Genomic DNA, 19,491 nt, shown 5'->3' on the forward strand with positions numbered 1-19,491 from the left:
CCTATTTAGAGCAGTAGTAACTGGGTGAAGCAGAACAAAAGGGTCTTAACAGATGCCAGTGTCTAGCTCTGCCTTAATGAATCCCACTGCTGAATTTCCCAAGTGTGTTGTGTTTTCTATACATGCAAGGATTGAGGAGAATGTCTTTGTTTTTGTGTATGATAAAAAAAATGGGGCCAAAAAATAGCAGTAACTTTAGGAGCACAATTTTTGGATGTATCTAATTCAGTGGACGAGCAAATGATTTTCTAATTTATTTCACTTTTTGCAGTTCCTGGTCCTGCGTTGGAGACCTTTGTAGGGGATGATATTAATACCATTCTCATTCTAAATCTCTTCAGTGGAACGGAGTACAGTGTTAAAGTATTTGCTTCGTACTCAACAGGCTTCAGTGATGCCCTAACAGGCGTAGCCAAAACCTGTAAGAATGATTTCATGCTGTTTAGATCTCTACAGGCTGCTTTTTGTTATAACTATGGGTTTGTGCAGCTCCCAGAAAAAATTTTCACAGGGAAGACTTACTCAGTTATGTGCAAATTGTTTTCCTGAAATAAAAGTCCCTCTTTTTATGAGACTATATCAGGCTTTAAAGTGATCTGCTAGATATTATCAAGACAGAGATCATAAAGTGGGTATTATTTATCAGCCAAAAATATTTTGGCCTAATAGTAGATAAAAATTTCTTTAATGAAAGGCTATCTAATTTTTTTTCTGGCTCCATATATATATAATATTATTTGGTCTTTATGTATCTAAAGCTCAATTTAAAATTGGATTTTGACAGAAATGCTGCTGCTATTATGATACTTTTATACTTATTTTTAGTAACTGAATATTTAGCAGTGTTCATTATTTAGACTTAACTAAATCAACTAAAGTTCCAAACTTTTGGTTTAGGGGTTCACTTTTTTAAAATTCTGTCTTGGATTTTCTTGACTTCTTTTAAGCAGTTATGAAAATTATTTGTTAAAAATTAATTGGCACATGTGTTTCACTATAGTTATTTTATAATTTTTTATCTATGTATATTAGAGGCCTAAATCTAATTTTTTTATATTTAATTTTCAGTGTACCTGGGTGTGACAAATCTGGATTCCTATCAAGTCCGCATGACTAGTCTGTGTGCTCAGTGGCAGCTTCATAGACATGCAACTGCATACAGGGTAGTTATAGAGTCACTTGTGGGTAAGTTACTAAATAATTTGATAAGCAGCTACAGCCCAATCCAGAGATCTGAATTGCATAGCTAAGAAATTGTGTGCAGTCGGACCTGTAGAGTGACTCCTGAAATACTGGAAATGACAGACAGAAGAGAGTTGTGTACACAATGAAACTTTCAGGAGCATTTCTGTCCTTTTACATCAAACAGATGTTGATAACTTGTGCTTTTTATGGAAGGGACTTTCATCTGTTAATAGAAGATAGATGATCGCCTGAGGTTTTCACTGGTGTGAGGAGCAGAAGATGGATAAAGGATAAACTGAATACATCTAAGTTTGTAAATAAACCATCAGCACCAGCTTTGTAGGATTAGGATGGACAGGAGAGGAGGGCAGAAGGGTATGGAAAGCGCTGATTGAATCCAGAACATGCTCACAGAGTCAGAACAATGTCCAGTTTTGTCTATTCTCATTCTGTTGATTGTTCATTTTAGCTTGTAGTAAGATTACTCATCTGGACAAACACGACCTAGGTACCATGAAAAATAACACTGATTTGGTGGAAAAAAAGTTATGACCTTTCTGTGGCATGGCAAGTGGATGGCAGTAGGGTTTGTTTGAAGGTCTGGAAAACAGACAAGCTGTTCAGATCACAGAGACCTTGGCTGGCACAAGACAACACAAACTTCCCTCTGGTCTGGGAGCTAGCCAACATTCTGCTTTCTTCATATAGAACTGCCAGCATTGTTTTAACTGAGCTGAAAGCATCTAAATGTGAGCAGAATGAGGTAGAGTGTGAACAAATGTTCCTTATTAGCATCTGTCATGATGGGATTTGGTTGTCAGATTGGGTATATGTCTCGTTCAGGGAGCAATTATTATTATAATAATTTTATAATAGTATTATTATTATTATATTATAATAGTATTATTTTTATACTAGTGTAGCATCTGATTAACATCAGGTGTTTTGTCCCTGGCAGTGAATGACTGTTTGGCATTTTTTGTATATTCACTGTAAAATGTGAGATCAGTTGCTTGTATTTCACTTCATTCTGCTACAGATTTTGAATTGTGCTGCAAGTTTTAATTCTTATCATTAAAACATGCCTTATTCTATTTCCAGTACCCTAGCCTTTTCCGTTGACAGCATGCTTTCCAATTCAAAATTTAGCAGAATTAATTTTGGAACCATGTAAACACTATTCCTTAACCATCCTGTTAAGTGGTTACTAGTGGAATACAATATCTTGTTCAGTCTCTCTTGCAATTACTAAGCACATTACAGACTGTGAGAAGCAGAGGCATTGACAAAGGTTGCCATAGAATTACATAATGCAGGAATTCCTCATTAGAATGATAATTTAGGACCGGATTCAAAGCCCATTGATGACAGTGTTAGTGTTTTTATTAACTTCAGTGCATGGGCTGAAATTCATCTTTTTTTCTTGAAGATGTTTGACACGTTCCTCAGCTCCTATTTAATATGAAGAATTAAATTTTACAGGAACCTCTGCACAGAGGTGAATTTCTAAAAATAAGGCAGCATATAGTTTATTAATTTATGTCAACCACTTGCCCTTCATCTGCTGTCACGTCCTCTTCTTACTTAGGATTTAAATTACATTATTCAATAAAACAGTAAAGTATATTAATGGTTTCTTTTGTAATTCCAGATGGAAAACAACGAGAAGTAAATCTTGGTGGAGGGACACCTAGACATTGTTTCTTTGAGCTGATGCCTGGAACTGAGTATAAAATCAGTGTTCATACACAGCTTCAGGAGATCGAGGGCCCTGCTGTAAGCATCATGGAGACAACATGTGAGTAAAATAGAGCAGAGTGCAGCCAGCAGTGATAATGCTTCATTGCTTCTCATGTTCTGCCCTTTGCCCACAGATGTGCTACATTATGACTCCTCCACAGAAGTGCAAGATTCTTATCCCACTGCTGTGAATTACTTGTGAAGTCACATTCACCAACTGTATTGTACTTCTTAATGAGAATGAAATAGGGAGGGTTTAGCTTTCTTTGTAAAAAGTCCCACTAGGGGATACTCTGAATATCTGTGACTTCAGGGAAAAAGTACAGAAAAATGAAGTAAACAGAGAAGGTTTTATGTGCTGCAGCTCTTGTCATTTAGTAAAATTTTACCAGTTTGAATAATTTACAATTAAATGGGATGTTGATACCCAATCTACTTAAGTATTTTAAAACAAACCAACCAACCTTTTTTATTATTATTCTCAGTAACACATGGCTAAGAAACAAAAAAACCCACATCACAACTATTTATGAAGGCAATATCTTGCTCTTATGAGTTCAAAATACTGCAAAACAAAGTACAGGAATAACAGAATGAATATTTCAACATTATCTTTCATTTAACCTGTTTCCAGTCTCAGTGGTACCCTTCTTCTCATACTGTATTGCTATACACCACAATGCTGTTACCTTTCTCTCGGGATAGATAATGTTTATGCTTTTTTTCCTTTCCTCCCACACTTCTGATTTCACATAGCAAAAACCTGCACAGGTGCATGACTCCACTTCTCAGTTGTCCAGGGCTCATTCTCAGGGCAGTGAGGAACAAGCCAAGCTTCTCCAGCTTTTTTGAGAAGTGCATTTAGGGTGCTCTGCAGTTAAGGGAGTTAGGAAGCATGAGGAAGAACACACCTTGGCCTACATGTCCATTTAAGAAAGATGGTTTGTGATGCAGACAAATAATTGTATCACTTCAGAGGGAAACTCTTTGAAGAAAGAAAGTCTTCAGGGTGACCTGTACTTCTCTGGTGCTGAGAGCAGCCTTTCAAGTCACGTTACAGCAGTTGTGACCCTTTCTGAATGGGTCTGGTCCTGGATTGCTGCGATCATGGATGTCCTGGGCATTGGTTCCTTGTAGGTGTTTCAGTCTTAGCCCTTTATGTTATTGAAGCCAGTGGGAAAAGCCCCACCAGTTGCAGTGGAAGTCCACGTGGATGTGGACATGAGGATTGTAATGAATCCTGTTTGCACTAATTTTTTGGAAATGTAGGTGTCTTTTCTCAGGCTGTCATATCTAACTCTTATCAGTTGTTTATAAATGTAATTTACGTGTTATAGCAAATAACAAGTTTAGTCTTACTTGAGGGACTTATATTCTGTCACCTGCAGCTTCTTATGCTGAATGCATTGAATAAAAATGGGAAAAATACCCTTGAACAAAAGCAGAAGCTTTTCCTTACGTAGAGTTGTGGAAATCAACGCATGTGCATATTATCTCTGAGAGTTCAGCTGGCCTGTATTGAAAGGCACGAAATAGAGCTCTTGCATTCAGCAAAGCTGTCAATCTGATTGAATATTCAGCTTGGTCTCTGCAAGGTTGTCATACAAAGTTAATTTTCAGAAGTGTGGAGGACGTTTTCAGAAACTCTGTATAATAACCTTAGTGTAAGTTGCTGCAGGCAACAAAGCCACAATCCTGTAGAGTTATGGTTGGAGCTGTGTTTCTAGCTGGAAACATAACAAGGTCTTTCACCAAATTCAGAAAAATCTTGTTCAGAGCAGACTGTGATCTGCTCTAAGTGCAGGCACTAGCTTGCTTTTGCACTTTGTATTGTGGATTGCAGGACTAATACTTTCTTCCTTCCAGGGTGCGCAGAGGTAACCTTCTGTTACTGAGGACTGGTTGTGATCAGAAAAGGAAAGGACACTGACCTTTTAAAAAATGAATTATGGATTCTAGGTCAATAATAGAGCTGTCACATGGTCTGCTACACTGGGGAAACTTAAAAAGGGGCAGTTCCAGTAGTAGTTCAGCTGTATCATTGTATCATTCACATTGAAATGCAGCCATTAATTGTTTTGTATTAGTAGTATCCTTTCTTGGGTGTTCAGAAGAGGAGGACATTACTTGCGCACACTCACCTATATTTATTTCTAATATCATAACCAGTGGATTAGAGATAATGAATTTTAAATGTGGAGAGGAGTAGAAAATGCTGTGTTTATTATAGATAGAATATATTGGGCTTTTAAGCATGCTTGAATATTCCTTCTTTTTATTCTCCAGTACCATTTCCAACTCAACCACCAACAACACCTTCAACACCACCTCCACCACCTACAATCCCGCCTGCAAAAGAAGGTAAGTGCTGCATGTGTGAGTTTATAGTAATTTTAAGGTGTTGATGCAATGTTTTTCTACTTCTGACAGTATTTTAGACCTGTGGGGAGTGGATCTTAAAAATGCATTTGCTGCAACAACACAGAGGTGGGTGAAACTTGCATTGCTCCTATGTAGTGCAGTTGAAGTGCATTAGATACTACAGAACTTAGGGTAACTTTTTGAACTAGTTTCTCTTTGGGAACTTCCGCAGTCAAGATTCTCTAATCTTGCTTACTATGTCACGCTAGGAGTCTGGCATTGTATAAGTTCATGTGTGAGTTTACTTAAAAATCTAAATAGAAATAAAAATGGCTAGCCAGACTTTAAAGACCCACTTGAAGTATATTCTGTGATAGGATCTGTCGGCGCAGACAATTCACCCCTTGCAGAGCTCAGCTGGTTCTACACCTGCACTGCAGTCAATGCCAGCAGGTCTGTTTGATAAAGCATTAATAACTAACATTAAACAAGGGCTTTTCATGACAGTTGCATTTTCTTAAGTGATTTATGAGATTTTGTGAGGAGTTAAGGCATTACTCTAATTCAAAAATTTTTGCCTTTCTTTCTCAGTGTGCAAAGCAGCCAAAGCTGACCTTGCGTTCCTGGTGGATGGGTCATGGAGTATTGGAGATGACAATTTCAATAAAATTATAAGCTTTCTCTATAGCACTGTTGGAGCTTTGGATAAGATTGGTCCTGATGGAACACAGGTAATCAAATGTAGAGAGATGAAGGGTGCGTGGACTTGGCAGGTTATTTTAGACTAGCACCAGAAGTGAGATGAATCAGAAAGTAGGTGACATAACTTCACAGATCTTGTGAAAATATAAACTGCTTAAGGATAGTATCTTTTTTCAATATGTTTTTATGCACAACATATGATAAATTTTATGATATGGATTTTGGTAGCATGAAGGCTAGGTATAATTTCAGTCTCCTCAATCGTTACAATGACAATTATGTTGTGTTAATGCTTTTGGTATTGGTACTCACTATGGTGTTGATTTCTAAGTAAGCTAAAAATGGCATTGATAAGGAAAAGTAAATATTCTTTTATTTAAAATCACATGCTCTACAGAATCTACAGTGCTTGAAATAAAATATAGTGTTTACAATGATTGTTCTATTTATGTATTTGTTTAGAGAGATGTTTGAATCTGCTCCAGAACAAATTATTGGCAAATATATTACTGTTGTATTACCTGTATAATATGTCATTTGGGATCGCATTGGAAAATTAATTTCAACTTTTCCAAACCCTGAAGAATACTTAGTTTTTACTGTTCCTATACATCTATTTTCCAAGAATATAGCTCATGGTGCTTCAGAAACCTAGGCACAAGCTTAAGCATAATAGCTCCTTTTAAATCAGAGGCACCATTTATAGAATATGAAATTCAATGTGTGCTTTGTGAGTTGTAGGGGTTTAGTGTATAGTATTGAAATACAGGGTCTGAACTCATGTAGCATTGTATTTGAGAGAGGCAGTATTTCAGAATATGTTCTTGAATCTTTCTATTACTTGCTTCAGTCTTGCTCCCTAGCTGGAGTTACTTAAGTGCAGCTATTAATTTGTGGAGACTGAATAAAGTCCCTGTAGTTCTGTATTTGAATAACTGTACATGTGTGAGCAGCTGTAACCAGGATTTTGCTTTGGGGCTTGATTGAGAGTCCTTTGCCAAAGCGGGTATTACTTTTCTCATCCTATTTGCTGCAAAATGAAACCAGAAAGTGTTAGATGGTTGCCAAGGTTTCAGAGAGTAAAATTGAACTTTATTTAGTGAAATCTTTCTTAAAGAGAAAAAAAAATCTGGCTTCAATTGAAGGATGAAGCAAAGTTACAAGATAAATCCTTGTTTTGAATGCTCAGATTCACTTTTTGCTTATGCACTGGGTGGTGCTTTTGTAATGAACATCTTCTGTATGCACAGGTGGCAATAATTCAGTTTAGCGATGATCCCAGGACAGAATTTAAGTTGAATGCATACAAAACAAAAGAGACTCTTCTTGAAGCTATTCAGCGAATAGCCTACAAAGGAGGAAATACAAAAACAGGTGAGAAAGGTCATGACTGTGAGGCAGATTTTCTGCCTGCTACTCTCTGTGTGGTATTTCTTTCCCATTAGTTAAGTGGTTTAATTAATCAGTGCAAAAACAGTGAGAACATGGTATGTCCTCACTGGAGATGAAAGGTTGGGCACGGAAATTAGGAAGTCTTTGCAATCTGTAGTTTATGCCCTTCAGCCCCTACTGGTGCACTTTTACCCCACTGACCAACAGTGATGGCAAGGATCAGGGAGGCAGAGAGAGACAGCTGGGCAAAAGCAAATTACTCTGGGGACAGTGGAAGGTGGAACGGGGAGTAATGTGACGTCAGCTTGGCAAGTGGATAGAAAAGTGGGAGGGGAGAGAGAGTGGGAGGGAGTTTGCAGAGCATGTCAAAAACTGGAGAGAGTGGAGGGTCTGTTTGGTTATAAGCCAGGTCAGTTAAGTCTCAGTGGGATGTTTAAGACTGGGTTGGGGGAAGATGTCTGTTAACTGAATGAGGTTGCATTTTAATTAATCCCTTAGGATAGCTTTCTGATGTGAAGAAATTAAAGATGAGTGCCGAAAGGGTTAAAATCTGTTTTAGTTGGAAACCATGTGTTTTATTATTCTCAGAATGCACAGAAATTTCTTGCAGCTGTTGCATTGCATCCAGTCTCAGTATTATCAAAATAACACGTTTTCCATTTACTACAATGGCACTGTCAGTTGTTATGTGGACTGTGCCCTACAATCCAGAAAGGAAGGTTTTGTTATCTCTAACCCAGCCAGCAGCTGAATACCACACAGTGCTCACTCACTGCCTGCCCACCCCAGCCCCCATGGGATGGGGAGAAGAATCAGAAAAGGCTAAAACCTGTGGGCTGAGATAAGAACATTTTCATAATTGAAATAAAGTAAAATATAATGATAATAGTAATGAAAAGGGAGATAACAAAAAGAGAGAGAGGAATGAAACCCAGGGAAACCAAGTGATGCACAGAACAGTTGCTCACCAATCACTGACCGATGGCCAGCCCATCTGAGCAGTGATTGTCCCCTCCTGGCCAACTCCCCCAGTTTATATACTGGGCATGATGTTTTATGGTGTGGAATATCCCTTTGGCCAGTTCAGGTCAGCCGTCCTGGTCATGCTCTCCCCCAGTCTTGTGGTGCAGCTCCTCACTGATAGAGGCCTCACTGAAAAGCCCTTGACTCAGGGTAAGCACTGCTCAGTCACAACCAGTACATCCGAGTGTTATCAACATTATCCTCACACTGAATCCAAAACACAGCACTGTACCAGTGACAAAGAAGAAACTTAACTTTATCCCAGCTAAAACCAGGACACCCACACATTTCATATTCTTGATCTTCACCTTCTGGATTGAAAAATGGATGGCTGAAGCCATCAAGTTTTCAAAGGTTAGGGTCAAAATTAAAGTTTTGTAAATCTTGGCTTTAATAACTACAGAATGCACTAATTGACAGACTATGCGGGACCCAGCAGATTTCTCTTTTTATTTATGTCTAACATAAATAAATCTGAGAAGATATGAGAAGATAGTTATAAGTAGCCAATAGAAATTGCATTTACATTCAGTGAAAGTATACTGTCAATTTTTGTGTTTCAGGCAAAGCCATTAAACATGCAAGAGAAATCCTGTTTACTGGAGAGGCAGGCATGAGAAGGGGCATTCCAAAGGTTTTGGTTGTCATTACTGATGGGCGATCACAGGATGATGTGAACAAAGTCTCCAGAGAAATGCAACTAGATGGTAAAATGTGTAGTTTTAAGAACTACTCACATTTCCTTTTTTTCTCATTAATTGTATCTCTGTAAGTGTGGGCATGAGGTAAGCGTAACTTTTCCTCCAGGAAGATTTTCAAGTTTAAAGAAAACAGCAATTCCTGAGAAAGACAGAATAACACTAGGATATGGTTAGATTCTGGATATATTTGGTGATTAATGGCATTAGTTTTAATTTTGGCAACAGTGCTAAAATCACGTGGTAGTCAATGGAATTGCTCCCAGGATGAAGAATTTGGGGAATATGATCCTGAGAATCTGGATTGTCATCTATAAAGTGTAGTCTTGTGGTTACAAGCAAACTGAATTATTTTGTTTTCTATATAAGAGGTCCTTTGAAAATTCTTTCATGTATTCTTTTACTGTCTCTGATTGCTCTCATGTTACACTAATTACCTTTAGGAATTTTTTTAAAGCACTGATTTTAGAGCTTTAAGCAGCCACACTGTGTTGTGAGTATAAGTATTTAATTGTTATAGAGATTTGTGTCAAAACCCAAAGGGCAGAGTGTGCCACACGGAACAAAACTAAAGGTTGGAAGAAAAAAACCGATCTGGCTATTAATGTGAAGCAATCTAACAAGAAATTACATTTGTACTTTTTATTTGCTTTTAACTTTGAGAGCTGTGAAGTTCCCAGTGAATATCATGGCTTCCTGAAAGCCAATGTAATCGTCCAGCTTGTCTGCCTACTCGTTGTGTTGTTAGATGCTGAGTGTAGTGCCTTCATAAATAAAGCATATTACAAAATAGTAGAGTTCGAATAACTTGTTTTAAGTAGCAGTAAAGAAAACCCTGTATTTGTGAATAAATTGGAGTCTATATCTAAGCTGAACAAAAATCGTTCAGCTCTCAGGTAAGTCTTGCAGTTGCATATATTAATTATTAGACTGGCAACAGCCTTGAGAGGGGAGGGTGTATTGTGAGGGTTCAGGTGCTGACTAGGATGCGTCACCTTGGCAGATGAGTTCCCCTCTCCATTGTCCTCTTGAGTGTGCTGTGCAATGAGGCTGCAGATAGGTTGGAGCAGGTACTGACTTGTGTGTTTGACAGCAACTGGCATGAAGAGGTGCTGATCTTGGATGAGACATGAAGATATTGTTGTAATTTATTAGGTCAAAGTTTTGTTATGCTAAAAGCTCTGCAGAAGGTGATGAATGCCCTGGGCTTCAGTCAAACTTAAAGATAATATTGCTTGACTGGAGTAAGTTTGGGACTGAGCCATACAAGACCAGTATGTCATTAAATAGATTCAGCCTGATGTAGAGAGGTTTTTTTTCCTTTATCTTTTATGGAAAGGAAAATATTGAAAAACTTTTAGCTATTTTGCTGCTCCTGAAACATATAGGATACAATTTCCATTTCATTTAAATCTTTGAAGTCAGGCTCAAATTTCGAAATATATTCATGCTGAATATATAGAACAGATTCAACCAATGCAGTTAAGTTGTTGATGAAATGAGAATGCATTTATTTCGGTGTTCACTTATGATGCAGCAGTGGCTTGAAATATTATATATATTAATATATGAGACAGAAAAAAATCTGTAAAGGACCTACAGGAAATTAATTTCTCTGCTTTGTATTTATTATATACTTGATACATGGATATTTTTGTGTAGGAAAGCATTTAAACATATGCTAAAACTTTAAACTGCTGAGTAGTCATATATCTTCAAGAAAATGCTCAAGGTTTAACTTTACTTAACTAATTAAGCATAAATAACCAAAAGAAATATTTCACAGAGAATGTATTAGCTTTATTTTAGATTACATAAGTGAATTTTCTTGTGCTATAGGATAATAATAAAATGTCCACCTTTGTATTTAGTCCAGAAAGGAGCCAGTGCAAATACAGTTGTATTCATATTGTATTTCCACTCTCTTAATGAATGTCTCACAAGACTGTTCTTTTCTGTTTTACAGGTTTCAGCTTTTTTGCTATTGGAGTAGCTGATGCCGACTATTCAGAGTTAGTGAATATTGGCAGCAAGCCCAGTGAAAGACACGTCTTCTTTGTGGATGACTTTGATGCCTTTACAAAGATTGAAGATGAGCTGATCACTTTTGTTTGTGAAACTGCATCAGCAAGTTAGCCACTTTGATTTATGTTTGCTTCTAAAATAACTGCTAAATACTGGGGGGTTTATAACTGATAATTTTCTATTATGAGGTATTCTTGATATTTTTAATATAATTTACTGCTGATGTTATAATTCTAATGTTATTTCCGTAAAAGATTAAGGAAATGAAGGTTTTGTGACTTCAAAATAATTAAGGGTTGTTTGCTGTAAATCCAGAATGCAGCCATTGGTTGTCAAAAATTTATTTCAGATGTGAAACATAGTTCAGAATCATAAAAGGTTAATATATTTTATTTTCTAGGCTACTTTAACCCTCTGTAAGAGTTAGCTACATTCATTATTACTCCAGTCACATGGTTAATTTATCAATGGAGAACCAATCAGTCATGTTGGTATTATGAGAGAAGGTAGCTGAGTTGTAGCCTAAGGAAAAGCATGAAACACACCTAAACTCTGAAATCTGCAAAAAAACCCATTTCAATCTCTTTATGAAAATTAAGAGAAATATATTCTAGAGCAGCACCTACTGGTTAGAGGTCAATAATTCATATGCTTTTAGGTGTGTGTTCACAATTTATTTCCTTGTATATAAGCCAGGAAGTACAGGAATTTGTGATTGTGAGGAGTTCTGCACGGGGTTGTGAGTTATCATGAGACTCTTGAGCTATCAGAGTGGTAAGCACAAAAAATGTTGCTTCTGAACCATCAATTCTGAGATTTTGACCATAGAGAGAATGTTGAACATGAGAATACTCAACAGTAGCATTTATTGGTCACTTGTGCTTGTATTCTAGAAGTGATTTTCAAATATGAGTATCCTGGGGTGCTATCTTTGGTTGACATACTGCTTCTAGGCCTATTGATTTTCCAGGGGACCTTTTCTGAAAGAGATTAGCGTGTGCTCTTCCCTGCCAGAAGAAAAGTATAAACCAGACTTACAGCTATTTAAAATGTGTGCACACATCTTAAGAACTGTGTGCAATTCTGGACTCTCTTGCTTATGAAAGCTACTGTGGAGTTTGAAAAGGTACAGAGAATTGAACTTGAGATGGGGTTAGGCTGGAGAAGCTCACAAAAGGAGAATTAGGAAACACTTGGTTAAAACCCAATATAAGACACTTTTTTTTTATGCAGCAGGCAGTGAATTTTTTTCAACAAATTTGAATTTGTTGAAGAGGTTGTGAAGGCAATTTCTTAGAAGGATTAGACAAATTCATGGATGAGAAATCCTTAATAGGATATTATATGGAGTACATAGTAATGTACCCCTTAATATCTTTGCTGCAACCCTTGTGGATCCCGAGGAGTATCAACTGAACGGAGTGGTCAGGTGGCCAGGTTTGCATGCCCTTCTGAAACAGCATCTCCTTTTGCTGCTGTTGGGGATGGAGTACTTGGTATAGGGCTGAGTGAATCATTGTTCTGACCCAGTGGGACATCTCTTGTATCCTTAAATATATTTTTCTTCTTTTCCAGCCTGCCCATTGGTAGTTAAAGATGGCAATAATTTTGCAGGTACAGTATTTTTGTGTTAATTTTTGTTTCTGATTTATGGAATCATTTTTATTATGTGATTTTTACAATATTAGGCAATAAATTTCCCTTCATGCTAACAGGTATTAAACAGTTGGTGAATGAAACTCTTTGATACAACTAACTTTGTCTTTTTTTGTTTACTGTAACGCAGTATTAATTTAAATTAATAAAATATATGTTTTGATACCTTCCAGGATTTAAAATGATGGAAATGTTTGGTTTGGTTGAAAAGGAGTTTTCCGCTGTGGAAGGGGTTTCAATGGAACCTGGTACATTTAATGTTTACCCATGTTACAGACTGCACAAGGATGCCCTGGTGTCACAGCCTACCAAGTATGTATTAACATGTAAATACTCACAAAAAACATGAAAATAATTTTCCAGTGCAGTCAATTATTCCTTTCAGGGACTAGTATTTTAAGTCAGAAGAGCAGAGGCACTAGTGTATATCTGTGTTATACTGATGAATAGGAAGAGTGTCTGGTGTCCTGAGTCACCAGTCAGTTTAATTCAAAAACAACTGTAGGTAAAAGTAGGTAAGCCCACTGGCTACTCTGGGTTTTCCACATAAGCCAGTTTCAGGCTTGTGGCCAGCACCCACCAATCTCATGCAGGCATAGGTCTGGGAAGATTTCAATGTGTATTACTTTGTGAAAGATGCCTCTGGAATGCAAGCTGAAGTCTCATGGAGTTCAGAATGTCTTTGAAGTGGGGGTCAGAATGAGAACCTTCTTTGGCTGTCCTTGGTCACTTTTACTTCAGTCTGTGTCCATTCACTGGTTACAAAGGAAGATTATCCCTTTATGCTGAAGTGAGTCTGTGTGAATTCCATCTAGTACTTTCCTGGGAGGAGGCACATATTTCAGTCACAAGGACTATATCATGGGAGAGTTAAGGCAATGAGGAATCCTCCCATTGAACTTTTACAGTCTTTCCTCAGAGAGGAAGTGATGGAAACTCTTTATTTCTTCGATGAACAATGTGTATGTTTGATATGGTTTGAAGCTGGCTCCCTGCCAAGTCTCCAAACCTCACCACAAGAAGTCCCCCCTAGACCTCAGGGAGAAGAGGAAAAAAAAAACCAAGAGAACTGAAACGAGATAGAGACAGCTAAAGCAATATATATAAATATATTTACACTTATATTACAGTTATATACAATTGAAATATATATACAATTTCAAAAGGAAAAGGGAAAGGGAAGGGGGAAGGGAAAAAGGAACACAAACAAAATAAAATACACACAATCAATAGCCCAAGATCTAGCAACTAAAAGAATTAGCAAAAGAATATCTTACTACTCTCCTTGGGACAACAGAAAGTCGCGCTGGAACGATCGCCGGCAACCTCTGTCTCCCAAGGTCGACAAGGCCTAACCAGGCCTCACTCCCCAACACACAGACTCAACAGCAGGGAACCTGCACCTCCAAAGCCGCTGGAAGGAAAGAGAACGAAGGCCTTTCCTCCTTTCTTCTTATAGTCTGGCTTACGTAAAAATCGTAGGGAATACCGGGTAAATCTGGACCCTTCCTTGGTTACAAACTGGTCACCAAGGAAGGCCCAGACTAAACTACCACAATGTTGTGTTTCGTTCCTCTCAGTCAAGTCCCTCACTTCTTATTAAGTGGCACCAGAGAAAAGCAGTGGCTCTGTGGATTACACATGGGAAGATGTAACAACAAGTATTCTTTAGCTGAGATAAATAAGAAAGAAAAACAGTGGGAAATGACATTGAAGGTTTATATTAGTAGATATCATATCAGTCTTTTTGTGTCCCAGTTGGAGCTATACTTTCTGGGGCTGTTTCATGTTCTTCATGTTTTGTTTCCCTCTGGGCCTAGATGGACTGAGATGTCAAGGGATTAGCATTTCTCACTTCTTTTTCCCTTTCTGCTTCTTTCTAATTGGATCTGCTGCATTTATATGCTATTCTCTAGCTACCACCCCAGCCCAGTCTTACTGCTTCATAGGCTTTCACTCCTTTTCATGGTTCAGAGAACACCTTTCTCTTGATGATCTGCAGGTATGTCTGAATAATACCACTTGGCTTTGTCGTCTCATTTATGCATTGAATGTCGTTAATGTTATTCTCCTTTTTGAGCTGTGAATCCCCAAACCTTGTGTTTGACCCACCCTGCTTATTGAATTGTCTTTTATTCATGTACAGTGGACACACTGTAAGGCTTTTTTCTTTTACCTGTTGATATCCCTCTCTTTCTCTATGCGAAGTGGGCAGTGATCACTTTTGATCATCTACTGACACTGTGCAGAATATATTGATTATATATCACATCTGTCTCCCTTTTCAGCATGATTCATATCTATACATCTTATATGTGCCAGAAGCACTTTAGAAGGAATGGGATGTATTTAGGGAAAAGAAATTGTTTAAACAACTTCTTCAGGCTTCTTTCAGATCCCTTTGCTATGATTTTAAGAAATCAGACTAATTAACATTTTAAAATACAGTCAGTTGTCTCAGACACTTGTCCAAACATCCCACTATGGGATTTGACAAGAAAAGGTTAAATTAATTTGGAAGTACTAAATAACAAATTTTTGGAAATGACATAAAATAACATACTTCTTTTATATCATAAATTTCTTCTCTCTTCTGAAAAAATTCTAGGAAACCAGATTGTATTTCTGTATGTGATCTGTTTTGACTTCACTTTCTTATGTATTGGCTTTGAAATTTATAAATTCTGTTCCCCATATTTTATAAACCTTCCTATAACAGTCTGTCACTCCTAATTTTAATCCATTTGAAACAGTTTAATGACAAAAGACATGTCTATTGAGATTGGTCTTTCAAGCAATTTCTGTTTTCATTGTCTGTTGAATCAGACAGGTGCAAAGGTCTTACTCTTTTTTAAAAGCTTTTAATATTATTAATTTTAGCTTTATTTCCAACTGAGCTCTGATTTCATCTTCAAATTAAAAAAAATGTTAATAATTAAGGACAGTTTTGTAAATTTTAAGGGAAACTATAACTTCTCCTTTCTTCATAAGTATTCTTTTAGTAGTTGTCAAGTTGAGTAGATTTTGTAAACACTTATTCATATCACTTCTCAGTCTTGATTTCTAAAGAAATATAGAGAGTAATAAAAAGCATGTCAAGTGAACATCTGATAAGTAAATCATCAGATTTAATGTTGTTTCAGTTTAAAAGATACTATTTCTCTTACAGGTATTTGCATCCTGAAGGTCTCCCTTCTGATTACACCATCACGTTTCTCTTTCGTATACTCCCTGACACACCTCAGGAGCCCTTTGCTCTTTGGGAGATTTTAAATGAAGGATATGAACCACTGGTTGGAGTTATTTTAGATAGTACGTATTTTGTGTTTTATTAGTGACTTTAACTGCACAAATTATTCATTCTGTGACTAGATTTATTATTGCCAATGTTTCAATCTGCTGCAAGAAAAACTACCTGAATCCGGAAGGTGGTGGTCTCTAATGCCTGGTTTTTAGATTCAATTTAACTGAGTTGAATTTGGAGTTAGAGTCAAATTTTGAGTTAATTGCTTTAAACTGTGGCGAACGATACTGAAATCCAAAGAGCTGTACTAGATGTAATTTGATGTGAGGTACTAATTTGCTTTTAAAAATTCCAGTGCTCTGAATCTGATTCTAATTGAATCTATCTTGATATATGCCAGTGGTACACGAAGTACACACAGAGGGAGTGCAGTCTGGTGGATAGCAGACTTAGAGTCATGAACCCTTGCTGGCTCTTCATTTCTATTTGATTTGACTTTGACAACTGTAAACAGGGTTTATAATTCAGAGGGTTTTCATATTTACTATTGAAAAGATGAAGATACTCTGATAGCTGTTCTTCATAGCTGCCAGTATGTCACCTTGAAATAGGTGGGAATTAAGCATTTAGCTGGCTTGAGGATGTGTTTTTCTTGTGCAAGTCCTGCAGAGAATTAGTAGGACCAGGTAGACATGGGTGAGGTAGATAAACAACTACTGTCCTGTCCTTCTTATCAAATCAGGAGACAGCATTGCTCTGATACAACTTGTTACTTCCAGGTCAGTATATCACTTATGAATGTGTTCTACTGTCATTTGAGCTGTCATCTTTGGTCTGCTTTGTTAAACGCAAAATTGACTCTTTCAAATCTTGTATAGGCCTTTAACCCAGAGCCCTTAATTTCTGTCTCACACAGATGGTGGTAAAACTCTGACTTTCTTTAACTATGACTACAAAGGAGATTTTCAAACTGTGACTTTTGAAGGTCCTGAAATAAGGAAGATGTTTTATGGGAGTTTTCATAAGGTTAGTAATTGTAATAGGGAAAAAAACCCACTCTGAATAAAGTTTTGGGAGTTTTTCATGTTTTGAAATCATCTTTCATGAGATCAACTGGTGCCAAAAGAAGTGTATTTTGCATCCTGTACCTTACTATCGTAAATCTCTTTGCAATATTGGATTAACATAAAGCAAATCATAGTTTTTATCATGAAGTTGATGAGTTCAATTTTCATCTCATGCCTTGTGCCTGAACTTTAGAGTTCATTTAAAAACACCTGCCTTGAAAAATAATTTAGAAATAAATTGGCATTTCCTTTTAAGATTTGGTTTCTCAGTATCATTCAAAATAAAAAAGTCCAGCAAAAAAAAATATCCTTTTTTCATTAGTTATAATTTTTAAAAATATTTTAAGGGCTATGCCATACTTAACTTTTCTTGGCTGTTAGAGGACTTGTAATGTTCTTTCTGAAAGCGGGTGAAGTAGTGTTGGGATTGTAGCATGTATTTGTTGTGAAGGGTGCTTTTGTTGTTCACTTTTATTCCCGATGTTTGTATCTTTCCGAAACAAAAACAAAACAAAATAACCAACCAACCAAAAAAACCCAACAAAAAATGAAAAAAAAAGGGACTGTGAATTAAGATGATAGTATTTACAGAGCTTAGCTTTTCTGTACTTCCTTTTCAGTCAATAGAGCAAGAAAGGGAAGGTAGGTCAGAGCTGGTGTAAAATTCTGACTTTTAATTTGTGGTTTGGAGGAATATATGAGGCTCTAGGAAATTCTCCTCTTAAGCATTTTTCTGATGTTTGAATGATGATTTTTGCAAACACGTTTGAAAGGTGCAAGCAAGGCAGATTTATAGTAACTTTTCAGTTATTTAGTTACAGCTGAGCCTGGAGCAAAGCAGGACTCCTTCGTGGCTTTTGATCCTTGGGCTCCGATCTACTCATAGTGTACTGTTACAGGGAAGATGCTACATTTCTACCAGCAGTTCATCTGGTCTCCTCCTACCCTAACCCCATCCCCAAATTGTTCTTTCCTTTGCTTAACTGAGAGATTGCTCATGACAGGACTCTCTGCTGGGAGTGGCTTTGCTCAGCAGAAGGGACCACTGAGTGTGATCAAGGCAGAAGGAAGGTACTTGGTCACTGTGTTCTTCTTTCTGTACTGCATTTGGTGTGATTTGATTTTTTCAGTGAAAAAATTTCACTAAGACAGCTTTTGCTGCGTGGTAAAATTTACAAACTAAATTTTACTGTTCATTTTTGGCTTATGCAAGTGGCTGGCTATAAAGGATGTATTGGCGAAATCCAGTGCTTGATAGCAGGATCATACAAAGTCCAGGAATTATTATTGACCACATAAATCAAGAGTTCTGTGGGATCTGAGTTGTATATGAACATTGTGTAGATCTTTTGTTGGGGATAAATTATTTTCTTACTGAATAAATTCCATAAATTGACAATTTTTATGCAGATATTCCATAAGTAGAAAAATTAACTAAATTCCTTAAACAGATTAAAATCAAAGACTAATTCAGGTTGGAAGGGGCCTCTAGAGGTCATCTAGGTTATTTGCTATGGATGATTGTATGAGTTTCATTAGCAAACATGGAGTTAGGATCTCATTTCAAAAAGTGCCCCCTTTTCCCAGGAAAGAACACATATATCCCACGTGCTCCTTTGTATGTTAAAGCATCTTTTCTTTTGCTTAGCTGCATGTTGTTATCAGCAAGACTACAGCCAAGATAATTATTGACTGCAAACAAGTGAGTGAGAAGACCATTAATGCAGCAGGGAATATTAGTTCTGATGGCATAGAAGTGCTGGGGAGAATGGTGAGATCCAGAGGACCGAGAGACAACTCTGCACCAGTGAGTAGAACAATAACAATTCTTTAAAACATTTAAAATATCCTAAAGAAAACTGTTTGGGATCTTTGCAGTTAGTTTTAATTTGAAGACAAGTGAACTCAAATTTTAAATAGTAAAGTTTCAGCATTTCAGAAATTCTGCAGAAGTCTGCAATAGTTGTCACTTAGGGCAAAATCCATTTTTGATTATTTTAATAAATGAAATCACGGGATCATCATTGTTCAAACGTTGTTCTCAAACACATATGTAAACACAGTTGATATGTTTAGATATGACTTGTGTTTCAGATTTCATTACGTAGAGTAATACAGTATATAACTCCTTTGCCTGGAATAATTTAAACTTTGTTTTGAGTGATAACTATTCCCCATGTCTCTTATCCCCTCTTACTCTCTGTTTGTCCCCTAGCTCAGTGTCTGTTCACTTAAATAATTGAACTGGTTTGGCACACAGTCCCCAAAAGCAAAAGCTCTCATCTTAGCATATCTAGCTCTTATATAAAATAAAAAAATTTAAATGTGAAAATCTCCCCCAAAAATTTAAGTACTCTCTCATTCCTCTGAAATTGTTCTTCTAGAAGCAGTAATTGAT

General features: G+C 36.9%; 1 protein-coding gene across 1 annotated transcript in view; it reads left to right on the plus strand.

The window, feature by feature from the left end:
- LOC108502931 (collagen alpha-1(XIV) chain) overlaps positions 1–19,491 on the plus strand; it is a 79,775-nt gene that overhangs the window by 27,365 nt on the left and 32,919 nt on the right. Inside the window, exons 16-29 of the mRNA XM_017826402.1 lie at positions 272–421; positions 1,069–1,185; positions 2,837–2,983; positions 5,212–5,286; positions 5,878–6,017; positions 7,239–7,362; positions 8,967–9,171; positions 9,767–9,858; positions 11,068–11,232; positions 12,702–12,740; positions 12,956–13,094; positions 15,952–16,094; positions 16,943–17,052; positions 18,742–18,900. Of these exons, the coding sequence (XP_017681891.1) occupies positions 272–421; positions 1,069–1,185; positions 2,837–2,983; positions 5,212–5,286; positions 5,878–6,017; positions 7,239–7,362; positions 8,967–9,171; positions 9,767–9,858; positions 11,068–11,232; positions 12,702–12,740; positions 12,956–13,094; positions 15,952–16,094; positions 16,943–17,052; positions 18,742–18,900 (1,805 nt within the window). The remainder of the gene's footprint in view (positions 1–271; positions 422–1,068; positions 1,186–2,836; positions 2,984–5,211; positions 5,287–5,877; positions 6,018–7,238; positions 7,363–8,966; positions 9,172–9,766; positions 9,859–11,067; positions 11,233–12,701; positions 12,741–12,955; positions 13,095–15,951; positions 16,095–16,942; positions 17,053–18,741; positions 18,901–19,491) is intronic.

The sequence above is a fragment of the Lepidothrix coronata genome, unplaced genomic scaffold (assembly GCF_001604755.1).
Source record: "Lepidothrix coronata isolate B3197 unplaced genomic scaffold, Lepidothrix_coronata-1.0 Scaffold126, whole genome shotgun sequence".
Taxonomy (NCBI): domain Eukaryota; kingdom Metazoa; phylum Chordata; class Aves; order Passeriformes; family Pipridae; genus Lepidothrix; species Lepidothrix coronata.